General features: G+C 42.6%; 1 protein-coding gene across 8 annotated transcripts in view; it reads left to right on the forward strand.

The window, feature by feature from the left end:
- LOC137383199 (katanin-interacting protein) overlaps window positions 1-26006 on the forward strand; it is a 234788-nt gene that overhangs the window by 159124 nt on the left and 49658 nt on the right. For all 8 annotated transcript variants that reach the window (XR_010977350.1, XM_068055677.1, XM_068055676.1 and 5 more), the window contains 4 exons: window positions 4014-4177; window positions 5722-5786; window positions 7769-7879; window positions 13282-13421. Coding sequence is in view for 7 of the 8 variants with exons in the window: in XM_068055677.1 (XP_067911778.1) it covers window positions 4014-4177; window positions 5722-5786; window positions 7769-7879; window positions 13282-13421 (480 nt within the window). In the remaining variant the exon portion in view is untranslated. The remainder of the gene's footprint in view (window positions 1-4013; window positions 4178-5721; window positions 5787-7768; window positions 7880-13281; window positions 13422-26006) is intronic.

Genomic DNA, 26006 nt, shown 5'->3' on the forward strand with positions numbered 1-26006 from the left:
ATTTCATAGTTATAAGGAAATTTAGACAAATATATTGTGTTATCACTAAGTATTACCCTTACAAAGCAATGTTTTACTACAATATAATACAGTTTTTTGTTTGCCTATCTTGAGTTTATGTAGAACCTTACCACATCCTCAGCATGTCTTAAAACACTTCATAATCATGAATTACTTTTGAACTGATGTCACTGTTACAAAAGCAAATGCAACATTCAATCAGCACGTACAGTAAGGTTCCACCAACTGCATATGATTCAGTGATCTGATAATCTGCCTTTGATGCTAGTTGAGGCAGAAAGGAGAACAAAAACAGCTAGAAACACTCAGCAAGTCAAACACAGCATCAGGCAATTGGCCTTGAGAACTCTCTGCTCTTCTTTGAATGGCAGTATGGGACTGTTATGACCATCAAAGCAAGCAGACATAATAAAACTGTAACTAAAGTTTTGCAATCTACTCTGTAAATGGGAAGTACTAGTGTACGCACAATATCTTCTTTGCTTTTGCTCTGCCTCAAACTTCCAAACCACACCCCGTTGCGTGGAGAAAGCACATTGGGAAAAATAATTCAAACACAGTACAATGCTAAAGCTAGGTAAAGACAGTAATGCCAACCAACAGACAACACAAGGCAAAGTCCCACGCCTGCAACCTCCTAGTCCAAACTAGCACAGGGATTAAGATCAAACAAATTGTTCCCACATTTCAACATGCATTGTTCCCAACAAACATGCAACATATCTAGTGGGATTGTTTTAACTTTTCTCTCACTGCAACCAGGCTGATGGGCAGTTAAAATGCTCCATGCAATTTTCCCCCTCCCGCAGATCTCAATATTAGCTTGCTCTTTTTAGCAGGTGAGAGGGTCAACCGACAGACGATAGCGGCCTCCTTCTTTAAATGTGCAGATCGGACTGTGGTAACAAAATCAGGACTCAACTGCTATCGTTACTTGAGGCCTGCATGGTGTTATGATCAAGACAGGAGGAGTGCACTATCTTTCTCTAGTTCCACTTCCCCGCAGGTCACAGCATATATTTAAATGTTTACCCAGTTACCGATACGGCCGATTATATACTCTTTTTATTTCAGAATAAAATCCACCAACCAGGTTTCTTTAATAAACAACAAAATTATCAATTTATTATAAAACAAGACTTATTCAGTAAAGATGTAAATCATTAATACAAACATTGGAATGTGAAAGTTCCCTTCTAACTCCAAGTCAGGATTTTGTGTGGCTTGGAGGGGAACTTGCAGGTGGTGTTCCCATGCGCCTGCTGCCCTTGTCCTTCTGGGTGGTAGAGGTTGCGGGTTTGGAAGGTGCTGTCGCAGGAGCCTTGGTGAGTTGCTGCAGTGCATCTTGTAGATGGTATACACTGCTGCCACCGTGCATTGATGTTGGAGGGAGGGTATGTTGATGGTGGTGGATGAGGTGCCAATCAAGTGGGCTGCTTTGACCTGGATGGTGTCGAGCTTCTTGTGTGTTATTGGAGCTGCACTCATCCAGGCAAGTGGAGAGTATTCCATCATACTCCTGACTTGTGCTTTGTAGATAGTGGACAGGTTTTGAGAAGTCAGGAGGGGAGTTGCTCGCCATGGAATTCCCAACCTCTGACCAGCTCTTGTAGCTGCAGCACTAGTATGGCTGGTCCAGTTCAGTTTCTGGTCAGTGGTAACCCCCGGGATGTTGATAGTGAGGGATTCCATGATGTGGATGCCATTGGATGTCACGGGGAGATGGTTGGATTCTCTCTTCTTGCAGATGGTCATTGCCTGGCACTTGTGTGGCACAAATGTAACTTGCCACTTATCAGCCCAAGCCTGAATGTTGTCCAGGTCTTGATGAATATGGGCACGCACTGCTTCAGTATCTGAGGAATTGCAAATGGTGCTGTACATTGTGCAACCATCAGTGAGCAACCCCATTTCTGGCCTTATGGTGGAGGGAAGGCCATTGATGAAGCAGCTGAGAAACTACCCTGAGGAACTCCTGCAATGATGTACTGGGACTGAAATTGTTGACCTCCAATACCCACAACCATCTTCCTTTATGCTAGGTATGACTCCAACCAGTGGAGAGTTTTCCCCCTGATTCCCATTGACTTCAGTTTTGCTAGGCGTCCTTGATGCCACACACCTTGATGTCAAGGACAGTCACTCACCTCACCTCTTGATTTCAGCTCTTCTGTCCATGTTTGGACCAAGTCTGTAATTTCTGATACCAGAAATGCAAGGGTATACTTATCAGGAAAGGATGAACTGGCTGGGTCTCTTTTCTCTTCAAAAAACAAAGGCTGAGGGGTGACCGAATAGAGGTTTTTAAAATAATGAAAGGTTTTGATAGAGTTATACAAAGAGAATGTTTCCACTTGTGGAGAAGAGCATAATTTGAGGCCATCAATATAAGATAGTCACCAAGAAATCCAATAGGGAATTCGGAAGAAATTTCTTTACCCAGTGAGTGGTGGAACTTGCTACCACAGGGAGTTGTTGAAGCAAATAGTATTCATGCATTTAAGGGAAATCTAGACAAGCATATTGGGGAGAAGGGAATAGAGGATTATGTTGATAGATTTAAATGAGGAAGATGGGAGGAGGCTTACATGGAGCATAAACACCGACATGGACTGGTTGGGCCGAATGGCCTGTTTCTGTGCCATATATCCTATGTAATACTATGTAAACTCAACTCAACACTCACACACACTCACAAACACCAGTTAAAGTAAAAATAAAGAAGTTTTTTCTGCAGAGATTTCTCTTTAAAAAAAAAGACAAAAATACTTTGGCCAAATACTTGTTAATTCTTGAAGGAAAAGGATAAGATATGGAATGATATCAGTTGTCCCTTTTCTGGTGTCCCAAATATGCATAGACGGCTGTCACTAGGATCTTTTTGAAGCATTCTCTTCAGGCGACTTCGAGGATTGGTCTGACAGGCTTTCCAGGAGAAATACAGCATCAGAGGTTTCAGCTATCACTGCATTCTCAGTTTCTCAGAGAGGAAAGGATGAACTGGTTTTCTCTCTTAGCAGGCTGACCCCCAGCTGACTCAAAAGAATGTCCAAAACAAAACCAATTCTTGACCACCATAAATCTTGCCATGTCTCTTCTCTGTAAACAACTCCCCCTAGTCACCAAGGCTTTTGCTGCTTACTTAGCTGAAGACATGTGACTTCCAGTAAGTGTTGTTTTTAAACAGAAAGCTCAAGTCCCAAAGTCCTTCCAGTGTCCTTTTTTAAAAAGTCCAGTATCTATGGAATCACTGCATTCTTCCAAATGAATCCATCTTTACAAATTTCAACCACGAGTCCTCAAAAAACTATTTATAAAAATAGAAGCACTTTCATAACAATGGGGAAGACGTTGTAACTTCCCTGTCAGGCCAGATCTGTCAGAAATAGATACCAGGACCAGAAGGCACCCAAAAGGATAAATTTCCTCAGGTCCCTGGTGATGGCCTCCTACCCCCGAAATCCTGCACCAAGCTTCCAGCCACCTAGTGATTCCCACTGGGTTTGAGAGGGGAGACTGATGGCAAGCATGCCGAGGAGTTAAAATCTCCTGAGTCTTGTGCTGTGAAGGGCCGAATGGTTTCCCATTTGCGTCGTCCCCACGCACCGTGCTGCTTTCAGGTAAATTCATTCCAAGTGTTAATCTCCCTCTGCACAAGGAAGTTACCAGTTATTACTTTGAACCTGTACCCCTTCTCCTCCCACGGTTTCATTTTAAAAAATTATTCTGGATTAATCTTTTTCATAGAATTCACTATTTTATGCACCTCTGCAGTTGTCTGCATTGACTGAGATCAGTAGCTCGTATAGAATAACTACACTTAAAAAGTTTTTTTTTAAACTTAACTTCTGTACAAAATTTATTGACAATGTTTGTAGAAAAGGATGTGATTGAAGTTTAATGACACATTTACATCTGTATTTATAGATTTAGGAATGGAGAGAGTAATGTATTGTTTGATGAATTGGTATTTACCTTTTAATCTTGACTAGGCAAAAATTGTCCATGTTACCCTTGATGGATACTGCATTTCACCACCAGAGGGCTTCCTCCTTCGGAAAGGTCCAGGCCAGTGCCATTTTGATTTTGCTCAGGAAATTATTTTCATAGATTATCTCCCAAAGAACAGAGAAGTAGCAGCAAAACAGCAAATTGGGTAAAAACATCTCCTACTCATTATGTTTTCTCTTACACCTTCATACTACCAGAATTACTTCTTGAAACTAGCCATGCTTAAAACAGGTTTAAGTAGGCCAAGACAACTCTTGAATTTCTTACAACTCTTGATCAATTTAATTTTAAAGCTATTAATGCTTTAAGCTATATTTTATATGTGAATTTAGCATCAAAAGTTTGTTTCCTTTGGGCGGCGCAGTGGCTAGCACCGCAGCCTCACAGCTACAGGGACCCGGGTTCGATTCTGGGTACTGCCTGTGCGGAGTTTGCAAGTTCTCCCTGTGACTGCGTGGGTTTTCGCCGGGTGCTCTGGTTTCCTCCCACAGCCAAAGACTTGCAGGTGATAGGTAAATTGGCTGTTGTAAATTGCCCCTACTGTAGGTAGGTGGTAGGTAATATGTGATTACTGTAGGGTTAGTATAAATGGGTGGTTGTTGGTCTGTTTCAGTGCTGTATCTCTAAATAAAATAAAAAATTAGGTGCAATCTCATGAAATCTAAGATGCAGACAATGGTCTTGTGTTAATTATGATTTATTTTATTATTATTTTATTTGTCCTGGTCAATAAGTCACTGAAAACTAATATGCAGGTGGAGCAAGCGATTAGCAAGGTTAATGGTATGTTAGCCTTTATCGCAAGAGGATTTGAGTACAGGAGTAGTGAAGTCTTGCTTCAATTGTATAGAACCTTGGTTCGACCGCACCTGGAGTATTGTGTGCAGTTTTGGTCCCCTTACCTTAGGAAGGATATTATTGTCATAGAGGGAGTGCAACAAAGGTTCACCAGACTTGTTCCCAGGATGGCGGGACTGTCCTATAAAGAGAGATTGGGGAAACTGGGCCTGTATTCTCTAGAGTTTCGAAGAATGAGCGGTGATCTCATTGAAACCTACAAAATATTTAAAGGGATAGACAGGGTAGATGCAGGTAAGATGTTTCCCCTGGTTGGGGAGTTTAGAACCAGGGGACATAATTTCAAAATAAGGGGGAAGCCACTTAGGAAAGAGATGAGGGGAAATTTCTTTATTCAGAGGGTTGTGAATCTTTGGAATTCTCTACCCCAGAGGGCTGTGGAAACTCAGTCGTTGAGTATGTTTAAAGTAGAGAGTGACAAATATGAAAATACCAATGACATAAAGCGATACGTTGATAGTGTGAAAAAAGGCATTGAAGGGGATGATCAGCCATGATCGTATTGAATGGTGGAGCAGGCTCGATGTGCTGATTGGCCTACTCCTGCTCCTATGTTCCTATTAAAGCCCGATATTCTTTCAAAAATGAATGGTGTTTCCAACTATTAATTATTGTCATTTATTTGTTGCTTGACAAAAGTTGATTTGTTAATTTAAAACACTTTGTATTGTTCACAAAAGTGATTAGCAATTGTGGAAGTCTGCAATCGTTCAATATTAGGAACACAAACAGTCAATAAAAATATAATGGTGACAATGTAGGGTGACGACAGTCTTAATATCCATAGTAAATTGTACATATTCTTGAATTTCATGCTAATGTATTTGATAGGAATTGTCCTAAGAACATGGAAAAGGCTAGTATGGACTATGAAGCTCCACTGATGCCATGTGGCTGTATCCTTTAACTTCAGAAAGTCTGCTACAAAATGTGGGTTACTGTTATTGCAATAACAAATGGGTCTGGAGTTACCTGGTAATTTTCACCCAAGTAACAGAATTAAATTAAATAGCCGAAATAGTCACAGGATTTTAAGTGTGAGTTGGGCTCTTTATGCTGGAGTTTCCACAGTCTTTTACACTGTTTAAAATGTCCCTTTGCCAGAATAGTCCCTGCCAAAAAAACTGGCCACGCCTTCATGTTGGAAAGGAGAGTTTCTGCCAATTGTGCCCATTGAGGGCATGCATTAAATTGCACCCAGGTACCTGGGTGCAGAGGCACCTACAATCACATTAGACTATTATTAATTATCTGTAGCTGCAGCGACCAGAAATCAATTGAAGCCTCACTTGGATCTGTTTCTCATACTAATGCTACAATTAATTTAAAGTACTTTACATTCAGTTTAAATTAGTTCAAGTTCAGTCAACAGATCTGTCCTTGGTACATAACGACAGTGACCATTCAATTGAACCCACTGATTGGCCTAATTGTGCAGCTGCAGCAATTACTTGAACAAATGTTCAGTTTAAATTAATTTAAATGCAGTCATCTTGAGGCCCCATTGGCCATGTGCCCAGTTAGTAATCAAGTATGATCAACAGCATTGCTTAATTGTGCTGATTCAAGGAGATTTTACATTTGAGCATATGCTAATAAGTTTGAGCCGAAACTTGGGCATAACTTCTAAAGGCCGGCTCGGGTCTGCAAATGAAACGCGACCCGAGCCCGACAGAACCACATCTGACCCCGACCCGAGGCCTTTCATTTTTTCCCGCGCCTGACCCGACCCGACCATCAGTTAACCTACCTTCTGTTTTTCACTTTGTTACTTATCTGCACAAGCTTAAAAAACTCTTAACTAAACAACCTTTCAAGTCTAAAAAGCACATTAACATTGAAGCCAGTTACCCGAGGTAGTGATAGAGTGTGTCCGACCCGAGCCCAAATGCTGGACCCGGAAGTGCAACGCTACCCAAACCCGACACCTATCGGGTTTGGGTCGGGTAGCCATGCTCTAATAATTTCACCTGGTTGCATTTTACCAATTGCATTCACCAGGCTGTGGTGTTTAACAGATCCGACCTTTCTCCCATGATTAAATGAGCAGAAGTGAGTTTTCGTTTTCGACTGGATTGCTTAATTTCTCTCAGTCACTAATGACTATATTTGATGTAACCAGAAGTAGTTAAATAAAAAATGAGTTGTTGCTCTATTGTGTATTTCATTACACTGAGCCAATAGACTGTTTATCTGGAAGCATACAGTGCTGTTGTAAAACATGCACATTCAATTCAATATGCAGATCAACGCAAATAAAATGATTGCTAATTTTTATATCATGCCCCCTACAATCTGCCCTTTGAGATGCAAGTCTACTGCCATGACTAGTGCAAGAATATCCAAAGTTCTAACGAAGCCTATTTAAACAATAAGAACTTTAGTTAATACCTACAGCCTATTGTAGATGAGCAAAATTATTTTCCTTTCTTAAATATCCTGGTTAAGTTGGCAATTACTTTGGCAATATTAGTATATGCATACATACTACATTTGCATGATATTCCTGTATTTGCTATTTTAACACAGGCATTACCTTGTTTAAAGTGGCTGAGTATATCAGTTAAGATAACAGACAAGTTTCAAGCAAATGCATTAAGCATTCATCTGCTATCATCTTTATAAAAGCAAACAAAAGTAAGATTGAAAGTATTTAAAATCTTGTGCTCTAGTGAAGTGATTGATAATCCACGATTCCAGAAATAGTTCTTGAGAAAATCATCATTTTTTTTTGTTGAAAATGAAAGATTCTGTTTTTGATTATTTTGGCATTTGAGCATGAATGTGAAATGTTTGGGTTAATACTAGTAAAAGATTAGCCTCTGAAATTTGTTCTGGCTTTGTAGTAAATTACTTTCCTTGATCTAGCTTCTGCCAGTTATTTTCCAGCTACAGTTGCTGACGAGCTGGGGAGATCCTTACTACATTGGTCTTAATGGACTGGAATTCTATGGTGACAATGGTGAAAGAATTCTTCTGACAGAGAATAGTATCCTTTGCCAAATGAAAATGTCAAAATTAATTAAATAGCTTTCTGAATATTGTTTAAAATGAAAAGAAGTACTCGTGCAGCTGCTTTTTAAAAAGGCTAAGACCATTGTTCAACCTGAGCTGAGGGTGGATTTTTTAGACCATGGCTCATAGAAACATAGAAAATAGGAGCAGGAGTAGCCCTTCGAGCCTGCTCCGCCGTTCATTATGATCATGACTGATCATCCAACTCAGTACCCTGTTCTCGTTTTCCCCTAATATCCTTTGATCCCTTTAAACCCAAGAGCTATATCTCACTCCTTCTTGAAAACATACAATGTTTTGGCCTCAACTGCTTTATTTGGTAGCGAATTCCACAGGTTCACCACTCTCTGGGTGAAGCAATTTCTCCTCATCTCAGTCCTGAGTCCTTATCCTTAGACTGTGACCTCTGGTTCTGGACTCCCCCACCATCGGGAACATCCTTCCTGCATCTGCCCTGTCAAATCCTGTTAGAATTTTATAGGTTTCTATGCGGTCCCCCCTCACTCCAGCAAATATAATCCTAACCAACTCAATCTCTCCTCATACGTCAGTCCCGTCATCCCAGGAATCAGTCTGGTAAGCCTTCGCTGCACTCCCTCTATAGCAAGAACATCCTTCCTCAGATAAGGAGACCAAAACTGCACACAATATTCCAGATGTGGCCTCACCAAGGCCCTGTATAATTGCAGCAAGACATTCCTGCTTCTGTACTCAAATCCTCTCACTATGAAGGCCAACATACCATTTGCCCTTTTTACCGCCTGTTGCACCTGCATGCTTACCTTCAGCGACTGATGTACGAGAACACCCAGGTCTCATTGCATATTCCCCTCTCTCAGTTTATAGCTGTTTAGATAATCTGCCTTCCTGTTTTTGCTACCAAAGTGGATAACCTCACATTTATCCACATTATACAGCATCTGCCATGCATTAGCCCACTCACTCAACATGTCCAAATCACCCTGCAGCCTCTCTGCATCCTCCTCACAACTCACCCTCCCACCCAGTTTTGTGTCATCTGCAAATTTGAAGATACTACATTTAGTTCCCTCATCTAAATCATTAATATATATTGTGAATAGCTGGGGTCCTAGCAGCGATCCCTGCGGTACCCCACTGGTCACTGCCTGCCATTCAGAAAAAGACCTGTTTATTCCTACTCCCTGCTTCCTGTCTGCCAACCAATTTTCTATCCATCGCAATACACTACCCCCAATCCCATGCTCTTTAATTTTACATGCTAACCTCTTATGTGGGACTGTGTCGAAAGCCTTCTGAAAGTCCAAATAAACCACATCCACTGGCTCCCCCTCATCAACTCTACTAGTTACATCCTCGAAGAATTCTAGTAGATTTGTCAAGCATGATTTCGGGGTGTATATCGGAGGGATAAAGGCAGGGTGTATATCGTGGAGATAAAGGCAGGGTATATTTCGGGGCGATGAAGGCAAGGTGTATATCGGGGGGATAAAGGCAGGGTGTATATCGTGGAGATAAAGGCAGGGTATATTTCGGGGTGATGAAGGCAAGGTGTATATCGGGGGATAAAGACAGGGTGTATATCGGGGGGATAAAGACAGGGTGTATATCGGGGGGATAAAACCGGGTGCATATTGGGGTAAAAGGCAGGGTGTATATCGGGGGGATAAAAACGGGTGCATATCGGGGTAAAAGGCAGGGTGTATATCGGAGGGATAAAGGCAGGGTGTATATCGTGGAGATAAAGGCAGGGTATATTTCGGGGCGATGAAGGCAAGGTGTATATCGGAGGGATAAAGACAGGGTGTATATCGGGGGGATAAAACCGGGTGCATATCGGGGTAAAAGGCTGGGTATATGTTGGGGAATAAAGTCAGGGTGTATATCGGGGTCTAAAACCGGGTGCATATTGGGGTAAAAGGCAGGGTGTATATCGGAGGGATAAAGACAGGGTGTATATCGGGGGGATAAAACCGGGTGCATATCGGGGTAAAAGGCTGGGTATATGTTGGGGAATAAAGGCAGGGTGTATATAGGGGTATAAAGTCAGGGTGTATATCGGGGGGATAAAACCGGGTGCATATCGGGGTAAAAGGCTGGGTATATGTTGGGGAATAAAGGCAGGGTGTATATCGGGGGGATAAAGTCAGGGTGTATATCGGGGGGATAAAACCGGGTGCATATCGGGGTAAAAGGCTGGGTATATGTTGGGGAATAAAGTCAGGGTGTATATCGGGGTCTAAAACCGGGTGTATATCGGGGTAAAAGGCAGGGTGTATATCGGAGGGATAAAGACAGGGTGTATATCGGGGGGATAAAACCGGGTGCATATCGGGGTAAAAGGCTGGGTATATGTTGGGGAATAAAGGCAGGGTGTATATCGGGGGGATAAAGATAGGGTGTATATCGGGGGGATAAAACCGGGTGCATATCGGGGTAAAAGGCAGGGTATATATCAGGGGGTATAAAGGCAGGGTATATATTGGGGAATAAAGGCAGGGTGTATATTGGAGGGATAAAGGCAGGGTGTATATTGGAGGGATAAAGGCAGGGTGTATATTGGGGCGATAAAGACAGGGTGTATATTGGTATAAAGGCAAGTGAATGGAAAGGACGGCATTGCCCTTGAAATAATCAAGTGTGCCTCAGCTTGCTATACTCTCAGCGCTCCATGAACAGCTTTGTCTGTGCTGGGATGAGGGAGCAGTACCACAGGACATGCGCAATGCCAATATCATCACCCTCTATAAGAACAAGTGTGACCGCGGTGACTGCAACAACGACTGTGGAATCTCCCTGCTCAGCACAATGGAGAAAGCCTTCGCTCGAGTCGTTTTAAACAGGCTGCAGAAGCTGGCTGAGCGTTCTACCCTGAGGCACAGTGCAGCTTTCGAGCAGAGAGATCCACCATTGACATGCTGTTCTCCCTTCGCCAGCTACAGGAGAAATGCCACGAACAACAGATGCCCCTCTACGTTGCTTTCATAGATCTCACCAAAGCCTTTGACCTCGTCAGCAGACGTGGTCTCTTCAGACTACTAGCAAAGATCGGCTGTCCACCAAAGCTAATAAGTATCATTACCTCGTTCCATGACAATATGAAAGGCACAATTCAGCATAGCGGTGCCTCATCAGACCCCTTTCCCATCCTGAGTGGTGTGAAACAGGGCTGTGTTCTTGCATCTACACTGTTTGGGATCTTCTTCTCACTGCTGCTCTCACATGCGTTCAAGTCTTCAGAAGAAGGAATTTTCCTCCACACAAGATCAGATGGCAGGTTGTTCAACCTTGCCCGTCTTAGAGCGAAGACCAAAGTACGGAAAATTCTCATCAGGGAACTCCTCTTTGCTGACGATGCTGCATTAACATCCCACACAGAAGAGTGTCTGCAGAGACTCATCGACAAGATTGCGGCTGCCTGCAACGAATTTGGCCTCACCATCAGTTTCAAGAAAACGAACATCATGGGACAGGACATCAGAAATGCTCCATCCATCAATATCGGCGACCACGTTCTCGAAGTGGTTCAAGAGTTCACCTACCTAGGCTCAACTATCACCAGTAACCTGTCTCTCGATGCAGAAATCAACCAAGCGCATGGGAAAGGCATCCACTGCTATGTCCAGACTGGCCAAGAGGTTGTGGGAAAATGGTGCACTGACACGGAACACAAAAGTCCAAGTTTTTCAAGCCTGTGTCCTCAGTACCTTGCTCCACGGCAGCGAGGCCTGGACAACGTATGTCAGCCAAGAGCGACACCTCAACACGTTCCATCTTCGCTGTCTCCGGAGAATCCTTGCCATCAGGTGGCAGGACCATATCTCCAACGCAGAAGTCCTCGAGGCAGCCAACATCCCAACCATGTATGTCCTACTGAGCCAGCGGCGCTTGAGATGGCTTGGCCATGTGAGCCGCATGGAAGATGGCAGGATCCCCAAGGATGTATTATACAGCGAGCTCGTCACTGTACGACCTCGTCCATGTCTCCGCTTTAAAGACGTTTGCAAACATGACATGAAGTCCTGCGACATTGACCACAAGTCGTGGGAACCAGTTGCCAGCGATCGCCAGAGCTGGTGGACAGTTATAAAGGCGGTGCTGAAGAGAGACGAGTCGAAGAGACTCAGCAGTTGGCAGGAAAAGAGACAGAAGTGTAAGAAGAGAGCCAACTGTGTAACAGCTTCACCTGCAGCACCTGTGGAAGAGTCTGTCACTCTAGAATTGGCCTTTATAGCCACTCCAGGCGCTGCTCCTCAAACCACTGACCACCTCTAGGCACTTACCCATTGTCTCTCGAGACAAGGAGGCCAAAAAGGAATATCGGGATAAAGGCAGGGTGCATATCGGGATAAAGGCAGGGTGCATATCGGGATAAAGGCAGGTTGCATATCGGGATAAAGGCAGGTTGCATATCGGGATAAAGGCAGGGGGTGTATATTGGGGGATATAAATACAAGGTATATATCGGGGATATAATGGCACTGTATATATCAGGATAAAGGCAGGGTGTATATCGGGGTAAAAAGGCACGTTATATGTTGGGGCATAAAGGAAGGGTACATATCGGGGGATATAAAGGCAGGGTATATATCGGGGTGTATAAAGGCAGGGTATATATCAGAGGATATAAAGGCAGGGTGTACATCAGGGTGCATAAAGGCAGGGTGGATGTCGAGGTTATTAAGGCAGGGTATATATCTGGGGTATATAAAGGTAGTGTGTCTATCAGGAGGGTATATATCGGGGGGGTGATGTTATAAGTGAAGGCTATATCATAAACTCACATGTATGAAGATCTATAGATTGTCAGCTTTGTATCATTACTGCAGTATTTATCATTCATGGTTGCAGTAGTTTGGAGGTGCCAAAATATTAATTTGTTTATAAAATTTTAATTGGATGTGCTAAATCATGATTAGTGAGATAAAGTAGTATTAGTACTTGTAAAAGTAATATCTTGCTGTTTATTAAATGTAGCTAAACATTACCTACTGTCATCCATCGAAATATAATGAACCATAATTAATGTTCTATGTTCTATAGTGTAGGTCAGATGGTTTCACTGGTCGGCGCAACATCGAGGGCCGAAGGGCCTGTACTGCGCTGTAATGTTCTATGTAATTCAAATAAGAGCAAAATACTGTGAATGCTGGAACTCTGAAACAAGAACAGAAAGTGCTGGAAATAGCAGGTCTGGCAGCATCTGTGTAGAGAGAAACAGAGTTAACGTTTCACATTCCTGAACAGTTAACTCTGTTTCTCTCTACACAGATGCTACCAGACCTGCTGAGTATTTCCGGCACTTTCTGTTCTCATAACTAATTGATATTGCTGAATCATTACTGTATTCTGATCAAATCAGTGTTGTTCAAAAAATCCTTAACTCGCCATTATCAGATATTTCTGCTTTTCCAGACAGTGTGAATGTTTTAGATAGCGTTTCAGGGGACGTTCGAACCCCAGACAAATTAATTGATGGACTAAATGACACAAATGATGGCAGACACATGTGGTTAGCCCCTATTCTTCCTGGTTTGGTAAGAACAAATTTTCTCTCCAATGGTTGTTCGATTTTGAAGAGAATAAAACCCTATTAAGTATTTGCCTCTGTTAAAATTGCTCCTTTGTAATCGTCTGTGGTATAATGGCCTATAATTTGCTGTCAAAATAAGAGAGGCTGGTAGTACTTGCCATTATTCATGTGTAAATGCTACTGCAACCTTCAGGTAAGGGCAGATGGGAGGTTAAATGTGGAAATCCAAAAGTTGCTATGTCATTAGTTCTGCGAGAATGACATACATCTTGTTGTCTACCTCATGTTGAAATGCATTGAACTGCATGAAGTTAATGTATTTACACAATTAGTATGAACTAACCAGAAAGTTAAATCAAGTCTAATTACCCAAGAGGAGTCTCATTCCTTCAGGTTTTAATTGTTGGAGATTTCTTTTTAATTAATTTTCCTTTCTGTCTTTTTTTTTCCCCTCTCTCTTAACCTAGTCATTCTTTCCTTCCCTTTATTTCTCTTTTTGTACCTGATTTGGTATTGAATTCATTAACCTATTCTCTAAATTAAGCCATCTTCTCAGTCCTTGCGCTGTTAATTTCACAATCCTTCAATCTGATTGGTTAAGGAGATACACAGTTTCCTCACATGTTCACTCATGTCCCAAACACCTGGTTTCCCTTCGCTGCGACATTATCGGCTCTCACTTTCAGCAACTTGGCGTGCATAACATTTTTAAAACCTGAAGGTACAAGAGCAAGTCTAACTGATGGCAGACGCATTGTACATAAGCTGCCATACTACCTATTGATATGTTTATAGCTTATCTTTTCTATGACGTCTTTTCCTGGTATTTGTATTGAGGCACAGGAGTTACGTTATGGGAGACAATCTTTTCTTGTTTACACATTATAAATCAGATAATAAAGTTTAATGCCATGTTTCGAGACAGCTGTAGATCTGAGCTACTTTATCAATTATATAGCCTAACACACTGGGAGTGCAGATTGGGAATTTAAATCTGTGCTTCCCCCAATTTTAGGCATTTAATTTTTAATGAACTGAAGATTTGGGGAGGACGTTGTTATGAACACTGGACTTTGCAGTATGTTGATGTTTTAAAAACTGTGATCATTAATGCAGTGTAAAATGGACATTTGGAGGGAACATGTGACCTCACACGAATTCTGCCCAGTGACAAACCAGGATCTTGGTTACTGTGAGAACAAGGAACCCCGACCAAAGACGCTTTTAAAAGCAGGGTGCAAGGTGGTGACAACTAAAGGACAATGGATTTCGCTCTCCTAGACTCACAGATAGTAAACAGGAAGTCAGGAGCTCTAAAATGCAATTTCGAGTTGCAATTATTAACACCTGGAAGCAGGAGAAAGAGAGAGTGGGAGAGCAGAGCACAGCCCGAAGAGTCGGAGGTTTAAAAAGCACGCCAAATCAGGGTGAGAAACCGGAGACAGAGAGAGTGGGAGAGCGGAGCACAGCCCGAAGAGTCGGAGGTTTAAAAAGCACGCCAAATCAGGGTCAGAAAACGGAGACAGAGAGAGTGGGATAGCAGAGAAGGGGAAAAGTCGAAAGTGACATCAGAGTGATGTCACAATCAACAATGAGAGCAGAGAAACAGAGAGCAGCCGGGGTGAGGATGCAGGTTAACTCGGGGAGACCCGAGAGGAGCTGAGGAGAGGCAGAACGAGAGAGAGAGAGAGATAAAGGGCACGAGCATAGGCAGAGAAGCCGAGACCCGAGAGGAGCTGAGGAGAGGCGGAGCAAAAGAGAGAGCGATAAAGGCTGCGAACAGAGGCAGTGAGGCCAAGACCCGCGAGGAGCTGAGGAGAGGTATACCTTTGGGACTTTCAGGCAGCGGAATTCCAAGTGAGGTCAGGATTCAAAAAGTGACGCGGGCTCAGGGAAGCAGCTGATTGGTAAGTTGGCTCAGGTGAGTTTTTCCACTTTTTCTACTGTTTCTACTGTTTATACTACTGCAGTCCATTAGCTTCAAAAGTAAAGGTAAGGACTTTAGACTACAGTGGGTAGTGTTTGGAGTAGAACAAGGCCCCTAGCATAATTAGTACTTTTTAATTAAAGGGAGTAACTAAGTAATCTAAAGGTAAATCATGGCCGGAGATCTCGCACCCGTGATATGCTCCTCCTGAGCTATGTCGGAAATCAAGGACGCTTCCAGTGTCCCTGAGGACCATGTGTGCAGGAAATGTATCCATCTGCAGCTACTGGCTACCCCCATTACGGAGCTGGAGCTGCGGGTGGATTCAATGTGGAGCATCCGCGATGCTGAGATCATCGTGGGTAGCACGTTTAGTGAGGTGGTCACACCGCAGGCAAATGCTGCAAAGGCAGGAAGGGAATGGGTGACCACCAGGCAGCGAAGAGGAAGGCAGGTAGTGCAGGAGTCCCCTGTGGCCATTCCCCTCTCTAACAAATATACCGCTTTGGGTATTGTTGGGGGAGATGGCTCAGAGGAAAGCAGCAAGTTCATGGCACGATGAGTGGCTCTGCTGCACAGAAGGGGAGGAAGAAGAAGAGTGGCAGGGCTATAGCGATAGGGGATTCAATCGTAAGGGGAACAGACAGGCGTTTCTGCTGCCGCAAAAGAGACTCCAGGATGGCATGTTCCTTCCCTGGTGCTAGGGTCAAGGATATCTCTGAGCGGCTGCAGGGCATTCTGAGGGGGGAGGGCGAGCAGCCAGTTGTCGTGGCACATATCGGTACCAACGACATATGTTTAAAAAAAAGGGATGAGGTTCTACAAGCTGAATATAGGGAGTTATGAAGTAAATTAAAAAGTAGGGCCTCAAAGGTCATAATCTCAGGATTACTACCAGAGCCACATGCTAGCGAGAGCAGAAATAGCAGGATATATCAGATGAATACGTGGCTGGAGAAATGGTGTAGGGGGGAGGGGTTCAGATTCCTGGGATATTGGGACCAGTTCTGGGGAAGGTGGGGCCAGTACAAACTGGACGGGTTGCATCTGGGCAGGACCAGGACCAAGGAGTGGTGGGGGGGGGGTGGGGGGGTGGTTTGCTAGTCCTGTCGGGGAGGGTTTAAACTAGAATGGCAGGGGGATGGGAATCTGAGCAGGGAGAAAGAGGAGGGGGAAGCAAGGATAGAAATGAAAGACAGAAAGGTAAGAAGCAAAAGTGGAAGGCAGAGAAAACAAGGATGAGAAACAAATGGGGCCATAGTGAAAATAAAGCTAAGGTGACTAACAATGTTAAAAAGACAAGTCTAAAGGCATTATGTCTTAATGCGCGGAGCATTCGCAATAATAGATATAAACGATTATGATATAGTTGCGATTATGGCTGCAGGGTGACCAAGGATGGGAACTGAACATCCAGGGGTATTCAATGTTTAGGAAGGACAGGCAAAAAGGAAAAGGAGGTGGGGTAGCATTGTTAGTAAAGGTGAAATCAATGCAATAGTGAGGAAGGATATTGGCTTGGAAAATCATGATGTGGAATTAGTATGGGTACAGCTAAGAAACACCAAGGGGCAGAAAACGTTGGTGGGGGGTTGTCTATTCAGCCCCCAAACAGTAGTGGAGATGTAAGGGATGCTATTAAACAGATAATTAGAGATGCATGCAAAACGGGTACAACTGTAATCATGGGTGAATTTAATCTACATATAGATTGGTCAAACCAAATTCGCAATAATACTGTGAAGGAGGATTTCCTGGACTCTGTATGTGACGGTTTTTTAGACCAATACGTTGAGGAACCAACTAGAGAACAAGCTATCCTAGACTGGGTATTTATTGTACAATGAGAAAGGATTAATTAAAGAACAAAGCAAAAGAAAGAAAGAAACAAAGAACAAGAGGGAAGAAAGAGAGAAAAAGAGAGAGAACTCACTACAGCAAGCCTTTCTTATAGTTATTCAAACAAAAGTCGTTACGCCTCCTCTTTGTTTCTGAGTAGTTCGCAAACCTCCGCAATTTTGTGTTGTCAGAGCCTGATTGGTATACTCGTTAGACTGACCATCAACAATGGGCGGCTAATAAGCTTTCTGCAGTTGTCCTGTTAGCTTCTGCTTGTTATTGTTACAAGTTGACTCCACAGCTTCACAGTTAGTTGATTAGCTTACTTTTAATCTGTTCTCACAGTCACTTTTACTCTGTTCCAAAAGTCCCCCGTTTGATTCTTCAAACTCCTTTAGGAATCATTCCATCAATCCTGCCTTGGTGCCTTTAATGGTCTCTACTTGTCTAGAAACAGCCTTTGGTTGCGTTTAATACGTTGCCCACTTGTGCCACAAAAGGAGACGGTGGGATCTCTGTAAAGGCATAAGCTTGGCAGGGGCTTCAATTACTTGTTTACAACAGTACTTAATAAGCAAAAACATAAAATACAAAGTTTATGATTATAACAAAAAAGATCAAACCCTGTACCACTGAGGTCCCTATTGAGCCCAACCACCCAGTTGCCCAACTCCATAAGATGGGAGTTGGGGGTTGTTTGAGCTTTTCTACCTCCTTTCGGATGTGCTCCGACAGATTAGAGATCTCTTCGGAGCTGTCTGGAATGTAGGTGCAGCATTCAGGCCCTATCAAGGTGCAAGTACCCCCCTTTGATCCTGCAAGGCGATGCCCAAGGGATCACACTCTCATGTCTATTAGGTAGTACACTTGTACAATTACAATTTCATTTTCAAAACAAAAGCATAAGCAGTGTAATGTTAAAGAAAGCACAATTTAAGCATCACTATTACATAATTGTACAAACATAATACAATTTCATTCTTAGAGTAGATTGATCATTCATTAACTCATTTTAAGTATATATGAAAAGGTTATACAATTACCTTTTATGGCATAACTAATTGTCTCTCCTTTTATAGAGCAAGTTCGAACGCTAATTGCCTTTCGGGTAGCTGTCCAACCTGTTTTCATACAACCTCTCACATCACCTAATCAATTTCTTAAGTTGCCAATTTAAGTAGGTCATATATAACATCATGATACCCGAAACCACGATCAGGACATGGGAGATAATTCTAAACTAGGGGTGTATCTGCACGTTTGACCCCCAGTTCCATAAGTCCTCCCACCAGGTAGAATCATTTATCTCGTCAATCTCATCTTGTAGCATCTTCGACTGTTGTTCCAGATTGTAGTACACTACAGCAATGGCTTCTAGCTGCTGTCTCTCTTTACCCAAGCGTGTGGGCAATGGCTGAATAGTATATTCATATTCCCGGAGGTAATTTATCAAACCCTCCTTAATACTTTCTGTCTTTCATTTTTGTATGTCTACCAGCTCCATCTTCCCTACTCTGGTTGGTATTTGTGGGTCGAAACAAAACGTACTGTGGCTCACTGGACAAGTCCGGTTATGTCCATACTGGTATTCCTTCGTTGTGGTTAAGCAATATCTCCCCTTTCCCATATAGGCCACATGGGTTAGCCCTGACAATGCTTTCCTTGTCTCCATGGTGCAATTTACAGTGGCATTAAATCCACATTTTGATTCTGACGTTTTATATATAGGATGAGGACATATGACCACCTGGTTTTCCAGACTACACTCAGACAATGTTGTTCCAACTACCTCTTTTCCAATTTCCATAATGTAGGGTAAAATATCATGGTATTTTATGTACTCCTTTCCCCTTATCACCCCTGTATTTTCTACTTCATATAATTGCATCCCTAACTTATCTCTCAGAATTACAGGTATTCCCAACACTACTCCAATACTCATAGATCCTGTATTTACACACCCCTGACCTTTCCATACCTTAAGTTTTCTGAGTTGGCACCTGGTAATTTTAATATTCGTGTGACTAGCTAAGTCCTCCAACTGGGTGTCATTTATCCAAACTGGCATAGTTAAGGAAGGGCAAGGGAGACCAGTCACTTGTGGCTGTTGGGTCGTAACCTTACTCGTCGGTAATTCGGATGTGGAGGTAGCTGTGGGGGTTGGTGCTTCTTGTCCGTTTAATAAATTTTGAGTGCTGGTTTGATTGCTGGCTCCTTCCCTTGTACACTCCCCAATGATTTTGACACAAAAGGTCCCTGGAGGGCCTTTGCTGTCAAAACCTGACACACCTGGTAGATTAAATTGTCCACTAAAATAAAAGCAAAATACTGCAGATGCTGGAAATCTGAAACAAAAACAAGAAATGCTGGAAATACTCAGCAGATTAAATTGTCCACCAGGCACATAGTAGTTCTTTTTCAGGAGATTATATAAAGGAGCTGGCTTTAAGGCAAATCCATCAGTAAGGTTCCTGCGATATCCAACAAGGCCCAAAAATGATCTTAGAGCTTTAAGGATAGAGATGCTGTGACATTTGATGTCTGCAATTAAGTTCTTAAATTCTTAAAGATGCTGGATCTCTTGCTGTGGCATCAGTTCTCACATGGCCTTGGAATCTACCGTCACCTGCTTAAAAAAGAATCCATTGTGGCTCTGCCCCTGAGCCCAGTGGGTGAATTTGTCCAATTATATCTGTCAGTTTAGAAATTTAAAATTTAATAATGTCCAATATGTATAAATTTTACTCTCAGCAATGCAAAAGTTGTGTGGTGGATTAAATGGAAAAACAATAGCTGCAGCAGGGTTAATTTATTTGTTTGTCTCCAAGGGGGCGGAGCAAAATATTCTCAGCTGCGTCACTTTACGTAACCTTTTTTCTGATCGAAAAAAACTCCATTTTAAACTTTTTTCAATCCTTTTGGTAATCTTAGGGTTTGAAAACAACAAAATCATTAGTAATATTATCAACTTCAAAGGAAAGCATCTCCATCAGGAAAGAAAGCATTTTAGATTAAAGTCCAATTATTACCAAACTTTTAACATCTTTTGTAAGAGGTTCCTAATCACAGGATTTTTTTTATAACAAAGATGATTCCAAATTCCAATTCACTGCAATAAATATTTAAAAATCAAAACTGCCAATGTTATATGAACGAGTCTTATGTCCGGAACTGAAGACTCCTCCAAACTTGACATAATTAACTTGAAAGTTCATTGTGGCCACAAATGAAATTTCCAGTTTTTCAACTTAACAGTTCAGTTAACCTTAATAGTATAATTTAATTCAGACTTATTAACTTATAATACTCATTAATTACACATAGAACAGAATAGCATGTGCTTTTTTTAAAAGATAGGTAAATTACATCATTTTTCTTGTTCTTCAGGCGCCTTTTCATATGACTAATAAAACCAAAAACTAAAGAAAAAGTTATTTAACATTCTTACAACAAAAGACTTAACACCGACTTCTTAAACAAACTTTAAACAGACAGAATCTTTCCTATCTCTCCTTTGTTTATCCTTCTCTCCCTTAAAACAATATCCAATTTCTGATATTTGCTACTTAAACACAGTCAATAAAACATGTCTTTAATTTAAACTTCAAAAAAAAACAAGAACAGATTTTAAACTGGAACTCCAACTAAAATAATGTTTTAAACTTCAAATTGGATTTTTGCCAGACATCTTCAGACCTTCAAGGCTGAAGCTTATCTCTTAGAAAATTGTTCATTGCCTTTTCACAGTTGCAAAACCAACTTTAAAAAATAAAACTTTAACTTAAAATATAATTCAAGTTTATATCCCATTCCTGGGTGCACAATCTTAAATTGAAATGAATTGCCTTTTCACATTTATGTCACTCTGCCATAAACTTTGTCATGGAGCCCTCTGACCTTTATCGGGCAGGTCGGCCCGATTAAAACACTCCATTGTATCGATTCGAGTAGAGAGGGGGGTCTCGAGCCGTGGGGTTTTCAGCCAGGCTGGTGTATTACCCTCGAACACCGCCGATTTAGATGTCTATAAAGGGGGTCTCGAGCCAAAGAAAAGTTCGGGATCGCGTGGTGGAGTACCGAAATCAGACAACGGCCGAGGACTTTTAAAGTAAAGGGGAGTCCTTACCTCCGGGGGCGCCGATATAGGTCTGATGTCTAGAGCTTCGGTTTTAATCCTCCAGCGATCCTGCCAACTACGCCATGTTGTTGGATCCCATCAATTACAAGGAGAGACAAAGTCCGACCGTAATTTTTAGAAACTTTATTGCAGTATATGGTTGTTACATTGCAAGGTTACAAAAGAAACAAAAACAAAACAAAGAACATACAAAGACCAAAGCAAAAGAAAGAAAGAAACAAAGAACAAGAGAGAAGAAAGAGAGAAAAAGAGAGAGAGAACTCACAACAGCAAGCCTTTCTTATAGTTATTCAAACAAAACTCGTAACGCCCCCCTTTGTTTCTGAGTGGTTCACAAACCTCCGCAATTTCGTGTTGTCAGAGCCTGATTGGTATACTCGTTAGACTGACCATCAACAATGGGCGGCTAATAAGCTATCTGCAGTTGTCCTGTTAGCTTCTGCTATATTGTTACAAGTTGACTCCACAGCTTCACAGTTAGTTGATTAGCTTACTTTTAATCTGTTCTCACAGTCACTTTTACTCTGTTCCCACACACCTGTCCGGCTTCATTCCCCAGAATTAGGTCCAGCACTGCACTCCCTTGTTGGATCCTCTACATATTGAGCTAAAAAGTTCCCATGTATACATTTTAAGAATTCCACTCCATCTAAGCCCTTAACACAATGACTATCCCAAGTAATGTTGGGAAAGTTGAAATCACCTAATATAATTACCCTATTATTTTTACACACCTCTGCAAATTGCGCACATATTTGCTCCTCAATTTCCCGCTGACTATCTGGGCTGTCCCTTTTTTATTCCTAAACTCTTCCCATAAAGCTTCATTTGATGCCCCTTCCAAGAAATCATCTCTCCTTACTGCAGTAACTGACTCCTTAACTAATATTGCACTGCCCCCTCCTCTTTTACCCTCTCCTCTGTCTCGCCTGAAGATTCTATATCCTGGGATATTGAGCTGCCAATCCTGCCCCTCCCTCAACCATGTCTCTGTGATGGCTACTATATCACAATTCCACGTGTCAATTATTGCTCTTAACTCATCAGTTTTACCTGCATTAAAGTAGAGGCCTTCCATCCTGGTCTTACTCCCTTGAAACATACTTGCGCTGTATTCCCTCTGACTTGTTCGCTTTCCTGTGTTTAGCTGTGTCCCTATTCTGCTAGGAGCCTGCATCCCCTCCCCCTGCCAAATTAGTTTAAACTCCTCCCAACAGCACTGTCAAACCCACCAGCAAAGGATGTTAGTCCCCCTCTGGTTCAGATGTAGACCGTCCCGCTTGTACAGGTCCAACCTTCCCCAGAAATGGTCCCAGTGGTCCAGGAATCTAAAACCCTCCCTCCTGCACCAACTCTTAAGCCACGCATTCATCTGTGCTGTTCTCCTACTTCTGTACTCGCTAGCACATGGCACTGGGAGTAATCCAGAGATTACAACCCGAGAGGTCCTGCTTTTTAGTCGACTGCCTAACTCCCTGAATTCTTGATGCAGGACCTCATTCCTCTTTCTGCCTATGTCATTGGTACCAACATGTGCTATGACCTCTGCCTTATCACTCTCCCCCTTCAGGATGCCCTGCAGCCATTCAGTGACATCCCAGACCTTGGCACCAGGGTCACGTCCTGGAGTCACGTTGACGTCCACAGTAGCGCCTATCTGTTCCCCTGACCATAGAATCCCCTATTAATTCAAAGTGCATTTAAAAGTTTAATGTTACTTCTTGGACAGCAGGACCTTTAAAAATGTAAATCTCACTGAAGGGCTTGAAGCCCTTTAAAAATGGCACCGGCAGCTGTGCGGTGGCGCCAGACACTGTTGCCGGGGACGGAGAGCCCGCCCCCTCCACGTCATCGGGGGCAGTTGTTCCACGCCCTCCATGATAATGAGCTGACGAGCGAAATATCACGGTGGCTCTGTGACGCACATCTCGCACGTGCGCCTCGCCACTCTTGAAGCATGGCACGCTTGAAAAGTGCAGCCCATGGTCTCTCAGAATTGTAAAAGGCAAATGACTATTGATTTTTGATCTGGACAGATTCAAAAGGCTTTCCTGTGTCTGGAAGCTGAAAAGAAGGCCAACAGAGCTGCGCAGCCTAAAGAGAGAGCGAGAGAGAAAAACAGCTGCCCTATCCACTCTAACCACGCCCCTCACAATTTTGTACATCTCAGTTAACTCTCCCCTAAGCCTCCTCTGCTCCAAGGAGAACAACCCCAGCCTCTCCAATCCTTCAACACAGCTGCAATTTTCCAGTCTTAGCAACATCCTCGTAAATCTGCTCTGTGTCATCTCTAGTGCAATTACATCCTTTCTATAATGAGGTGACCAGAACTGCACACAGTACTCAAGCTGTGGCCTAAACATTGAGTGATACAGTTCCAGCATAACCTCCCTGCTCTTGTATTCTATACCTCAGCTAATATAGGAAAGGATTCCATATGCCTTCTTCACCACCTTATCGACCTGTCCTGCTACCTTCAGGGATCTGTTACCATTCACTCCAAGGTCCCTCACTTCCTTTACATTTCTCAGTATTTTATTAATCGTGTATTCCTTTGCCTTGTTTGAATTCCCCAACCTCACATTTCTCCAGGTTGAATTCCATTTGCCACTTTTCTGCCTATCTGACCAGACCATCAATATCTTCCTGCAGCCTACAGTTATCCTCCTCGCTACCTACCAGACCGCCAATCTTTGTGTCGTCCGCAGACCTCTTGATCATGCCCCCTGTATTTACATACAATTTGTTCATATACACCGCCAAGAGCAGGGGACCCAGTACTGAGCCCTGCGGAACGCCACTGGAAACAGCCCTCCAGTCACTAAAAGGGCGGCATAGTGGCGCAGTGGTTAGCACCGCAGCCTCACAGCTCCAGCGACCCGGGTTCAATTCTGGGTACTGCCTGTGTGGAGTTTGCAAGTTCTCCCTGTGTCTGCGTGGGTTTCCTCCGGGTGCTCCGGTTTCCTCCCACATGCCAAAGACTTGCAGGTTGATAGGTTAATTGGCCATTATAAATTGCCCCTAGTATAGGTAGATGGTAGGGAAATATAGGGACAGGTGGGGATGTGGTAGGAATATGGGATTAATGTAGGATTAGTATAAATGGGTGGTTGATGGTCGGCACAGACTCGGTGGGCCGAAGGGCCTGTTTCAGTGCTGCATCTCTAAACTAAAAAAAAAACTAAACTAAAAAAAAACACCCGTCAACAATTACACTTTGTTTTCTGCCACTGAGCCAATTTTGTATCCGCCTTGCTACATTTCCGTGGATCCCATGGGATTTTTTCTTTAACCAGTCTGCCATGTGGGACCTTGTCAAAAGCCTTGCTAAAATCCATGTAGGCCACATCGACTGCACTACCCTCATCTGTCTTCCTTGTTACTTGTTCAAAGAATTCAATCAAGTTGGTCAAAAAAGATCTTCCCTTAACAAATCCATGCTGACTGTCCTTGATTAACTTGTGTCTTTCTAAGTGACAATTTATCCTGTCTCTCAGAATAAATTCTAGTAATTTGCCCTCCTGTTTTTAAGAAGTGAGAGAATGAAAGTTGGATTGGGTTGAAAGAACTTTTAAATAGCTTTATTGTTAGGGTAATTTGGAAATACAGTGAAACCTCAATGAACAAACTTTAGTGGGGAGAAATAAGGGTACAGAGGAATGCACTGCACTGGACAGTAATTGTGTAAAGCTCCCATAGTCATGGAATACGTTTGCCTTAATTAGAACTGTTCCTGAAAGATGAAAAATCTGTAAAATAAGTCAGGTGAATATTTAAGAAAGTATGGACAGAGGTGGGTGCCTTGAAATGATGAATTCGCAGTTTCATTGCATCTTAATTTTGCTACTGGGAGGTTTGGTTGGGCAGTTTTATATTCTTTGCAGATTCCATAGAAAATCCCAATCTCAGTTTAGAGTTCAGTGTTCAGTTCTAAATAGATTTCTGATCTGTCATGTCACAGTGTGCAATTTACAGGAATGCAATCTACGTAAGGATGCTTTGTAGATTGATTACAGCTGCATTTCAACAATCAGCCCCTTGTAAGTGGTTCATCAACATGTAATTGAAAAACAACGACTCTCAGAGTGGAACTATTTGACCATGTGCTAGCTATCAACCATATCACAATGGCATAGGACTGAGGCTACTGAAGGCTTTGTCACATTGATGGAGTGAAGAGAGGGGACAATCCATAGTCAGAGGACAAAGATAGATGGCTGGAGGAGGTTGCAGAGATATTGTGGGATGAGGCCATGAAAGAATTTAAAGACAATGACAAAAATTTTAAATTTAATGTGTTTGGGGAAAGGTCAATTGATAGGACGCAGGCAGCTTAATTTTGGACATGTTGGAATTTATGGAGAGTGTAGGATGAGTAGCCGAGAAGGAAAGTATTGGAATAATTACGTGTAATGGTGACAGAAGCATGGATAGGAGTTTTAGCAGAAGAGGGGCTGAGTTAGCAGCAAAGTTAGGCAATGTTGTGGAGGTGGAAATCAGTGATCTTGGTGATGGATAGAATGTGGACTTTAAAGATCAATTCTGAGTCGAACAGGCTGCTTAGATTTCTTGTGGCCTGGTTCAGTTTGAGCACCCCTTCCAAGACTGATGTATCCTTCCTAAAGTGTGCTGCCCAAAACTACTCCAGATGTGGCCTGTCCAAGTCTAAAACATGGGCATAACTT

This window comes from Heterodontus francisci, chromosome 24 (assembly GCF_036365525.1).
Source record: "Heterodontus francisci isolate sHetFra1 chromosome 24, sHetFra1.hap1, whole genome shotgun sequence".
NCBI lineage: Eukaryota > Metazoa > Chordata > Chondrichthyes > Heterodontiformes > Heterodontidae > Heterodontus > Heterodontus francisci.